The following is an 11,086-nucleotide window of genomic DNA, read 5'->3' as shown; positions in this document are numbered from 1 at the left end:
CAATTCCCCAACACTGCTCCCCTCCATCAAATTCCCCAATAAAATCTTAGGAAAAAAAAAAAAAGAATGAAAAAGGGATTAGGAGGGCAGCCACGTGTCCTAAACCAAGGCGCTCCTCCTTCTGTAAGTTACTTAACCTTCCTCTGATTTGTCTTCCCTATCTGGACAATGGGAATGTTATATGTAAAACTCTGATATTTGAAGGAAGTTTAAAAGAAATAATGTATATAAAATACTGAGTACACTGCCTGGTACATTATAACAAATTAAATAATGGTAACCAATATTATGGCTAAAATTGAATTTCTTATTGTGCTCAGTCCAGATTGATTGTTACTGTAACTTTTAAACCAAAATCCACTAATTACAAGTGTTTTTTTTATTCTCGAAAATACATGTAATTCTTTTAAGAATTTCAGGTAAAGACTTATAGCAACATACTGCCACAGATTTTTTTTTTCCTTTTAAATGGGAAAAGTAAATTATTTACCAAATAGGTTCAGAAGCTAAAGCCGGAAAAGAAAAGAATGCAACTCTGCACCTAAATTTAATCTGTGCTGAGCAATTTCTTGGCTGTGACTGTGTTTGGAAAGTATAAGCTTTCTCATATGATAATTATTTTGATTAGCTAGAAAAAAAATAAATGCTTACAATTGCAAAATTTGCAGTTTCATGTAAGAATGAACATTTTATTCCTAGGATGTAAATATTATGTCAGTTTGAAGACAGGGAGAAGAGGGACAAATAATAACAGATGCTTTCATTCAACAATTGTATTGGGTGGCCACTACGAACCAGGCACATATGAATCCAGTCAAAGGCACTGCCAAGAGTAAGACATCCCAGATGTCCGAGTGCAAGTGTTGGTAGGGTCTGGATTATGGAGATTTTGAAGGTTGCTGTGAGGGTAGAACCTGGTTGGGGAGTAGGGAATGCTTTGTTAAAGCGTTAAGGAAGTGGCAGTCACAAAGCTCTGGTAGCTTGGGAGGAGGGTCTTGCTCCATTGCTGCTAGAACTTATCTTTTCACCAGCAAAGGGTCTGAGGCATAGCAAGCCCTCCATGTCTGGCCTCATGCTCTACTTTGGCCTCTCAGCTATGTCCTTCATTCCTGGGAGGGGCCATAAGAGCAGCTGGGCAGAAGAGCAGCCTCTCTTCGAGAGAGGGTCTCAGCCTAGAGAACCAAGCTGCTGTGGCTGTTATCAGCATAGTGCAAAGTATGGCTGGGCCCTTGTGTCAGGATCACATGGGCAACTTGCTAAAATGCAGATTTCTTTAGCCCCACAGGACAAAATCCTGGGCATGCGTGAAACACAGGTGCTCACCAGCTCTGAGACTCTTCTGCTTTTTAATTTTTTTTTCACTTTTTTTTGGGGGGGGGGAAGAGTTAAAATAAAGTACATAATAGTGGCAGTGGGGTTTAACTTGATGTTTTTCAGTGCAGTGTTCCTAATACATGATCTACCTCTTTGGCCTCTTTGTAAAAATATGAAGTCTTTGTAAAAAGACTTCATATTGGTCTTTGAAAGAAACATTTTTAACAGGGCTCTTTCTTTCAAATCTTTTTGCTATTTGCACTTATCTTGCCTTCCAGTGAGAAGGCACTGGTAACAGACATCCCATTCCTGAAAATGATGACTAAATAGCACTCACAGCCAAATGAGTTGGGTTAAAGGCCTGACTCCACGACTTATTAGCCATGAAACTTGGGGTTCCTCTATTTCCAAATCCCTATGACAGAGATTACCTTCTCCTTGAAGAGTAAATAAGGTTTTATGTGTAAAGAACTAGATAGAGTATGGCCTAGAGGTACTCAGTATATTCCTGGAACCCCCACAAAACCTTATCCAAATGCACTACCAATCTCATTTTTTTTTTTACTCTGGTGGTTTATACATACTTCTTCAAACATTCTCTAATGCTTTTATACTCTCCCCTTTGCTGATAATCCCCCTCTCCTTCCTCAGCTATCCAGGGAAAGTTCACTTTTCAAGATCCTATCCAAATAACCCCTCTCTCTTCTGGTCTTCTCTCCCAGTTCCCCCAACCCTAGTTAGCCCACCACTCCTCTGTGTGCGAACATGCTTCACTTATAACACATGTACAGTTGAACCATAATTATGTACTTGCCTGTCACGCCCACTAGACTGTGTGAAACATAGTCATTCTTAAACCCTCAACACTTAGCCTGGTGCCTGGCAGGTCAAACCATATATACACATATGTAATTTTTCTGAATGCCAGGACAGAATGAATGGATTCAAGCGTGGATGGCTGGACGGGGGTTATGCTTGAGTGTGCTTTTGTGCAGGCGATGGCCTATGAGAATTGTGTGGTTCTCTTAGCGTCAGTTCGCAGATCCCCCCCAGAGCAGACGGGTAGGTAATGGCTTCCTTCTAAGGTCCAGCCGGTTTCTCAGCTCTGGGACACAGCTCTGCAGGGCACCGGCAGGGGGCGGCGTTGTCACACTGCTGGATGCTCCGTGGGTGACCGTCCCCTCCCCGACCCCGCCAGGCGCGCAGCTTTGGTGACTAGGCCCGGGCTCCCCCAGTTCAGAGGGGGCGGTCTCTTCTTCCTTCCAGGCCGGGAGGCTGGGGTGGCGCAGGGCCAAGCGAGGAAGTTTCAGCTTCCCAGCGCGCTCCCCTTGCACCCCACCTTAGCCTCCCGCAGCCTCTACGTGCAAGAAAGTTACTCTTAGTTCAGGAAGAGGCAGCGTGCAGCCAGAAAAAAAAGGGTGGGCGGACGGGGAGCTTTCTAGCAAACATGGAGGTGCGAGTGCGCGTGGGGACTAATCATGCCACTCCTTTCGCACTGCCGAAGCTGGGGGGAGAAACTCTTTTATCCTGTAAACTCGTCCTTTGAGTAGAAAAGTAGCTCATTGCACACTGACATTTGTTTTCACTTGAAAAAGGCAAACCTTAGCGCAATACCTTCGTAAGAGGTCGCGCCGCCGCTCTCTGCGCGCCACAACGGCCACGCACTGCCCGCTTCGCACTCCGGGCCTGCCGCCGCCTCGGCCTTTGGCCGCTTGCCCATCCCGCCGCCAGAGCCGCCGGGGCGGCCGCTCGGTGACGCGCGCTGGCCCGAGCTCCATTCCGGCCTCCCGGAGCCGCTCGTGCGCAGGAGTCGGACACCCGCTGGCGGCCCCGCCCTCGCGTCTCTTCAAGCTCGCCCTGAGCTTCCAGGCGCTTCCCGACGTTTCGAGAACCGAAACCCAGGGATGAGCCCCTCCTCTCAGGCGCGGAGACTGATTTGAATGGACAAGAGGATTCATTAATTCACACAGAGACTGGGTTTATTAATGAAGTAAACGGTCTAGCTGTACACACCACACGGTGTTGAAAAGGGAGGTCATGAAGAACAGCTGGAGCCCCATCATTCATCCGTAAGGGACCCGCTGCATCTGGCGAGACTTTTAGGTTTGGGAAGTTTCTGTAGTTGTGCGATTTTAGGCGCGACCAGTTTTGAGGACCACTTAGGACTCTTGAGACTTTTTTGTGTGTCTCCTTTGGGGAAAAAGAAAAAAAGGCGTGGGCGATGGGGCTGTACATACGTCAAATATATGTATAAATACACACACATATATGCGCGCAAGTACTGCCGCTGGCCCGGCGCTCCGACAACCGCTTGGCTTGGCCAGATAGGGCTGAGCGCGCAGCGCCGCCGAGCTCCGTCTGCTGGTGGGCAGGGGCGGCGCCCTATGCAGATGAGGAGGGTGTGGCGAGCGAGCCGCGCCAGGGCCCCGGAAGCGCGGAGAAGCCCGGTATAAAAAAAGTAGTGAAGACATTTCCCCCGCATAAGTGCTAAAGCTCCAGAGACAGGAGCGTGTGCTGCGGTGGCGGCAGTAGGAGCCGCCACCTCTAGGACCACCGCAGCTGGGACGGCAGCGGCGCGGGCGGGGGCGAGAGGCGGGAGTGGCCAGCGCAGGCGGCTGAGGTCTGGGAAGGACCAAGTCGCTCGCCGCTGCCGGGAGCGCACTCGCAGCTCCTGGAAGTGTTGCCGCTTCGCAGTTCCTCGCTCGCTGCGCTCCTAGAAGGGGCGGCCGTGTCCAGGTGACACAGACGGGACTCCCGCTTGCGCTTTCCAGATGCATCAGAGATACTTTTGGTGCGGGGCTGCTCTGCGGGACGCGGCGCGCGCGGCTGGGGACAGGGGGGGCCTGGGGAAGAAGAGTCTCAGAGGAGTCCCCGAGTCGAGCCAGGGAGCCACCCGGGGAGGGGGCGCTCTCTTTACGGGCTCTTATTCGCTGCCCCGCGTCCTCACCGAGCTCCGTGCCCCCTCTTTTTTCTTTTAGGACTGACCAGGGCCAAGTGGCATTCGGCGGGCACTTCATGGCGGAAGGCGAGGGGTACTTTGCCATGGTCGAGGACGAGCTGGCCGGCGGTCCCTACATCCCCCTGGGCGGCGACTTTAGCGGCGGCGAAGTCGTCGGCGACGGCGATTTCGGCGGGCACTGCTTGGACTATTGCGAAAGCTCCACGGCGCACTGCAACGTGCTGAACTGGGAGCAAGTGCAGCGGCTGGACGGCATCCTGAGCGAGACCATCCCGATCCACGGGCGCGGCAACTTCCCCACGCTCGAGCTGCAGCCGAGCCTCATCGTGAAGGTGGTGCGGCGTCGCCTGGCCGAGAAGTGCATCGGTGTCCGCGACGTGCGCCTCAACGGCTCGGCCGCCAGCCATGTCCTGCACCAGGACAGCGGCCTGGGCTACAAGGACCTGGACCTCATCTTCTGCGCCGACCTGCGCGGGGAAGAGGAGTTTCAGACTGTGAAGGACGTCGTGCTGGACTGCCTGTTGGACTTCTTACCCGAAGGGGTGAACAAAGAGAAGATCACACCACTCACGCTCAAGGTAAAGCCACCCGCCGTGGGCTTGGGTCCGCACCGGGGCTGGGCTGGGGTGCAGCGGGCCGGGGGAAACGGTCTTTCCGAGGGGGCTTGCGTGTGATGCCACACATCTGCGGCCATGACAGGTTTAGGCACCCTTATTTACTTTGCTTTTGATTTAAAAAAGAAACGAGTAAACGAAGGTGCGTGGACGGTGTTGAGCGGTTTACTTTACTTGGTGCTTCAGCGCCACAACTCTTCTGCTTCCTCCTCTGCCCTCCCTCCTCTTCCTTCTCCTTATTTTTTAACTCTTGGCTTTCCCTGCTTGAGTGTTGTCCAGAGTAGATTCTAAGTGGAAGAATGAAATGATGTAAATCATTTTTTGAGTCATCTTATGATCTAGCCTTTGGGAAAAGAACAGCCTGAAGCAGAACCAAGTCAGTGAACTTACTGTATTGGAAAATGTGAATGGATGTCCTAGCTGCATTTAATGTGTTTAGGATATATGTGGTGCTTCTCCGGGTTGGTTCATGTGTTAAGGTATAGTGGGTCCCACCTCCCTATTTTGGTTCAAAGCGCGTTTTATGCATTTAGATACAATTGTCTGAGCAATCAGCCTCCCAGAATGTCCTAATTTATAGTGCATTTTGACTGTAACTGCTGAGTACCCCTAGAGGGACAGACAAGATACTGATCACATATGTTGCCTCAAGGGGAGAACTGGGTGACTAGAGACAAGGGTGAGAGGCAGACCAACTTTTCACTGTGTGCTCTTTTGTCTTTTGATTCTTGAGTGAATTTTGTTACCTGTAAGACCATTTTCAAAAAATAACACTTCAAAAGTCAGACAAGACAACAGAACCTCTTAGTACTGTGCTACATCTGCCAAAAGCCTCAAATTATTACTTCTAGTCTCTTTCCCAGACTGTAAAACCACTCGTTAAATGTATTTTTTTTTCTGTTTTCAGAAGACTATTTAAGCCTGTAGGTAGTGTTTTGCTGAAACTTGACAAAACAAAAGGGAAGGCGCAAAATAAATCTCATCTGTGAAGAGGATGTATTTATTTATTATTTTTTCTAGGTATGCTTATCTTCTTGTTTTATCTTTTGAATTGTAGGAAGCTTATGTGCAGAAAATGGTTAAAGTGTGCAATGACTCTGACCGATGGAGTCTTATATCTCTGTCAAACAACAGTGGCAAAAATGTGGAACTGAAATTTGTGGATTCCCTCCGGAGGCAGTTTGAATTTAGTGTAGATTCTTTTCAAATCAAATTAGACTCTCTTCTCCTCTTTTACGAATGTTCAGAGAACCCAATGACTGAAACATTTCACCCCACAATAATCGGTGAGAGCGTCTATGGTGATTTCCACGAAGCCTTTGATCACCTTTGTAACAAGATCATTGCCACCAGGAACCCAGAGGAAATCAGAGGGGGAGGCCTGCTTAAGTACTGCAACCTCTTAGTGAGGGGCTTTAGGCCTGCCTCTGATGAGATCAAGACCCTTCAGAGATATATGTGTTCCAGGTTTTTCATCGACTTTTCAGACATTGGAGAACAGCAGAGAAAACTGGAGTCCTATTTACAGAACCACTTCGTGGGGTTGGAAGACCGCAAGTATGACTATCTCATGACCCTTCATGGAGTGGTGAATGAGAGTACAGTGTGCCTGATGGGACATGAAAGAAGACAGACTCTAAATCTTATCACAATGCTGGCCATCCGGGTGCTAGCTGACCAAAATGTCATCCCTAATGTGGCCAATGTCACTTGCTATTACCAACCGGCCCCCTATGTAGCAGATGCCAACTTTAGCAATTACTACATTGCACAAGTCCAGCCAGTATTCACATGCCAGCAACAGACATACTCCACTTGGCTACCCTGCAATTAAGAATTATTTAAAAATGTCCTGTGGGGAAGCCATTTCAGACAAGATGGGGGGTGGGACGGGGGGAAGGCTGAATGACCCAGCCCTGATTAGGGATGTGTTTTATGCAATGATGATCTGCTCCTGGTTTTAAGCTTGGCAAAGCTTGTGGATCCTTTCATAGGTATGGGAGCATGATCGCCAAATGATCCCCACCCACCATCAACCTACCCACCTGGCCCTCTTATCCAGTTGGATTCTATCCTGAGACAAAAGAGACCTGTCATTCAAAGCAAGCAGGTTCTCCTAAAATAACATGGGAAAAAAATGCTTGATGACAATATGGGTTTGCAATACCTTGCTCCCATAGCTTTGCCATAGGAAAAAAAAAAAAAAGAAAAGTGGAATTTCTTGTAAGATGGAATTCACAAAAGGGAAAATACAGAGGGTAAAAGGTTTCCCCCCCAAAATTATCAAATCAGAAGTTCAGATCATAACAACACAAGAAGAACTCCAACATTGGGTTTACTACCTGAGGCTTGTAGCAAGTGCTTTCTGTGAAACTGTTCTATTGTGCAAACAGAAACGGCTTGCTCTAAATGAACAGTAGTAGGTTGTTGCAGTTTTCATAACAAACAGCAGAACTTAGATGACACAATCCATTATTTCCAGCTGCAGGCATAGCTCGCATTTTTAAAATGTGAAAATGCAAGATAAAGCAGCTGTAGCAAAGAAAGTAATGCTCAAGGACCAAAGATTTAACAGATAAAAATACCCAAGTAGAAGAGATAGAGTAGAATACATAAAGAGTTACTATATTTGTTAACACACCAATATACATCCAAGTGCCTGTTGCCTTCTGAAAATTTGGAGTGGAAAATTTTATGGTTTAATGATTATTTTATTTCATCAGGGACTAAAGAAGAAAATAAGACAACACATAAGCTTGTGAATGGTGGAGGAAATGCCCTATTTTTTTCTTGGCAAATACTTGTATAAAATTAACATTGTTGGTGTGATATTATCATAGATACATATGTATGTGTATGTATATTATGTGTATATATATTCATATTTGTGATATGAATATATGCACACAAAACATTGACTATGGTCTAGAATAATGTAGCAAATAGGAAATGTTTAAATACTGTGTTTTTATGTTTTCAACAGGATGACATGAGATGTGGGCATATGGCAGTGATGAATTAAAACCCACATCTAAAAACATTAAAGCAAATGAAGGAGGAAAACAAATAATATATTTGATAGGAAGAGCAGAAATGATAACATTTTTAGTGAGTGTTTTTTCCCTTTTTTTGTGAGCCATAGAATTCGACAAATGGGAGAATATTTGTTTGGCAGAGCGCTCTTTTTATACTGAAGTGCCATTTTGACAGTTTGAACCCTTTTATTTTTTATAATACTTGCATGCTTCCATGGTGTATAATCCAGTGGATCATGGATCAATGATAATCTATTTAAATACCCGACTGCTAAAAAGAACTTCTGGCGATCTGAACACTACTTACTAATATTTAAATGAATTTTTTTAATGAATGCATTCTGCATTCCAGGACCACTAGAATTTAGTAAATGTGAAATGACCCTTTTTAAAGAGTATTTGCACAATTGCTTAAAATTTATATATGAGATATATATTATATATAAAATTTTATAAATTCATGCCAATATGAAACATCTCTAATCTGGTTGTCACACTGCATTTAAATATTTAGTACTGTACTTTAAAATCAGTCACTTTTCATTGAATCAACTCCAACTTTATTTTCTGTTTCCCAAGAGACCAGTTATATCTTTGTGAAATGAACTGGTATTACTGTTTCAGTTCCATCACAGCTAATCCTGACACCATCCCTTCTCCCAGCACCTTAATTCCTTCGGACACTGGTCTTTGAAAATGAATTTGTTAAAAACAAAACTAACACACCAAAACCTTCCCTTCGTATTGGGAAACAGCCGCATAATCCTTATCAACTCTAGTGAATGACTGCTTACTATGATAATTTCTCTGAAGAACCAACCAGATTTTTATGACCAGTTGAAAAGGGATTGGGGAAGAGAGTAGCATCATCCTATTGGCAGTGTAATTAGTTTGTTATCTGGGCGTCACTCAGATGCTCAGTACCAAATTAATCCACCTGAACTGCCTTTTGCATGTCTTTCTTTGAAGCCTTAACAGGAACTTGATGGGTTTGCTGTAGCAGCTTCCCTGTGAATTCTGTCTGAGCTGTAACAGCTACTGCACTGCCACACACTTTCCTAGGGAGCTCTTCCTTTTTCCATGTTGGCTCAGCCTCCTTCACTCCAGCCCTGGGTTTGAAAACTTAATTATGAATTCCCAGGAAATATTATTCCATTTGCAGAATAAGCCTGATACTTAACTATCAGAAATCAGACCTCCTCCTGTTTACCTGTTTGGAAGTTTTATTCTAAAAGAAAACTAAGGGAATGCTCGGGAACATTGGAGCAGCTGGTACTCTGCCTTCTTCCTTCTCATCCTAACTTTTGACAAATGATTTGTCCACAAATGATTTGTCCACCATTTTTAAGAGAATCTGGACGTCTCTGGCTCTGCCATGGCAACAACCTGCTGTTAATTTATAACACAGATTTTTGTTTGGAGGGGCCCTATTTCATAATATACTTTTCATTTGTTTTCTCAGATATTTATGTTCTTGCTTATTCCAGGGTTGGTAGCATAGTTGAAAGTGCCAGCACCTGGCATTCAGATAGAGCAGGCTGTATTCAAGACAACCTTCAGCATTTACTTTAAAACTTATATAATTTATTTCTATTTTGTATGTACTATAGTCTTGTGCATATGTAGTTGAACCAACAGTGGAATATATGTCTTTCGTTGTGGATGTGTGGCCTAAAAATTTGAATGTCTGGTGAAAGAGATCCATGTGTATAGGTCAGAGAAAAGAACAGTTCTCAACTCCTGATTAGTGCCTGTGATTTGCTTGATTTGTGTTTAATCTGGCCTAGTGTGGTATTACTTTAAAACAGGAAGAAGTTTTATCTTCTAGAGAGGCTCTTTTCATCTGTCCAGCCTGGCATGTCAGGACATTTCACCTGTGACAATGCCTTTTAAAAAGTTTACTTTGCAGTAAATCTAGTTGCTTCGAGAAGTCCTACTTTGATATTGACTTTTCCCTTCCAGGAATGGGATCAAGTATCCACTCACTTTGGTATTGGGTGGACTATTTTAACATGGTTCCAACAAAAAGAAAAAAAAAAAAAAAAGCAAGGACAGAAGAATATCTGTAAGCCAAACCAAGGAGGAAATGCAAAGAAAAGTGAACATACTGTTTCGCCACCTCTTTCTGTTTGCTTGTCGTTGGTTGCTTTACTGTGCATAAAGTTGTTTTCAATGCAATGCTTGTCAAATAAATATTGTGAACTATTTTGTAAATGAAATGTATTATGTTGAAAGCTGTCAGCAGTTCAAAAATAAGCTTTTTTTGTTGTTTGAAGACAAAGTGTATTAGTTGAAACCAAAAAGTAAAAAAAAAGTAATTTCATATATAGTACCTATTTGAATATAATCTTTAAGATTTCTTATAGCATAGCCTTTTCAGTGCTAAGAAAGAATCTCTATGTAATATTTTGTTGTAATAATGGCTTGCTAACAAATTACATGGTGAAAGTACAAAGTTGGAAGATGTCAAGATAATTTGGCGAGACTCACTGCAAAAGCCTTGCGGAATGGAGGAGGCCGTGCCTGCTGGCTGTCTCTCCCTCCAGCCCCTCTCCAACCATGGCCTGCTCTGAAACGTCCTGTTGCAGCAAGCTACACCTTGGGTCACTCTTTTGGAATATTGACTTTAGACTGTGCCACAGGCAGAAAAGGAGTTGATGAAGATTGGACTCTTAAAAACTGACATGTTTGAATCAGTGCTAGAGGGAACAGATTGTGAATTTTGTTTACAGCATCCAATATTTGGATTTTTTTTTTGTAAATAAAAAGAAGTTATTTTTTTCTATTTATTTGTGTCTGTTTTTGGTGTGCATGCTGGCTAAAGACCGTGTCCCCTGAATCCCAACCTGTGTCCACGAGAAAAGACAAGGCAGTATTCGGAGAAGACCAGCCTTCGGCGACTTTGTGATTAGAGTACAATAAATCAAAATGTCCAGCTTTCAGACAGCCCATCTCTGACTGGCTCATTTAGCTCCAAAGGAATCTAATTTAAAGTACCAAAATTGTTTTATCAGGGCATTAACTTATCTGTGTTAAGTGACTCAGAAGTCAGAGCTGTTTTCCAGTATTGGTAGACTCATGACTCTGGACTACAGGGCTCTAGTAGCCCTGAGTGGGCCTTGGTATTCATGAGTAGGCCAAGTGCTGTGATTCAGTCATCAGTG

At 44.4% G+C, this 11,086-nt stretch overlaps 1 protein-coding gene across 2 annotated transcripts; it reads left to right on the top strand.

Moving 5' to 3' along the window:
• The first annotated feature begins 3,767 nt into the window (after nucleotides 1-3,767).
• Nucleotides 3,768-10,707, top strand: TENT5A (terminal nucleotidyltransferase 5A). Of its 2 annotated transcripts, none has more exons than XM_019651930.1 (3): nucleotides 3,768-4,050; nucleotides 4,293-4,851; nucleotides 5,945-10,707. In XM_019651930.1, exons 2-3 carry the CDS (start codon nucleotides 4,330-4,332, stop codon nucleotides 6,719-6,721), a joined length of 1,299 nt encoding a protein of 432 aa, XP_019507475.1. In that variant the 5' UTR covers nucleotides 3,768-4,050; nucleotides 4,293-4,329; the 3' UTR covers nucleotides 6,722-10,707. The 2 variants fall into 2 exon arrangements, with proteins under 2 accessions (XP_019507475.1, XP_019507474.1); XM_019651929.1 differs by having other exon boundaries at nucleotides 3,785-4,105.
• Nucleotides 10,708-11,086: the final 379 nt, after the last annotated feature.

The sequence above is a fragment of the Hipposideros armiger genome, unplaced genomic scaffold (genome assembly GCF_001890085.2).
Source record: "Hipposideros armiger isolate ML-2016 unplaced genomic scaffold, ASM189008v1 scaffold_169, whole genome shotgun sequence".
Classification (NCBI taxonomy): Eukaryota; Metazoa; Chordata; class Mammalia; order Chiroptera; family Hipposideridae; genus Hipposideros; species Hipposideros armiger.
The sequence above is the reverse complement of the archived record's forward strand: the minus strand, read 5'-3'. Positions and strand labels throughout refer to the sequence as shown.

Excerpts from the sequence above, each read along its gene's own strand:
- TENT5A (XM_019651929.1), top strand. The coding sequence starts at position 4,086 with ATGCATCAGAGATACTTTTG. Across the intron at positions 4,106-4,292 it reads ATGCATCAGAGATACTTTTG|GACTGACCAGGGCCAAGTGG; the intron begins GTGCGGGGCTGC and ends TTTTTCTTTTAG. Across the intron at positions 4,852-5,944 it reads TCACACCACTCACGCTCAAG|GAAGCTTATGTGCAGAAAAT; the intron begins GTAAAGCCACCC and ends TTTGAATTGTAG.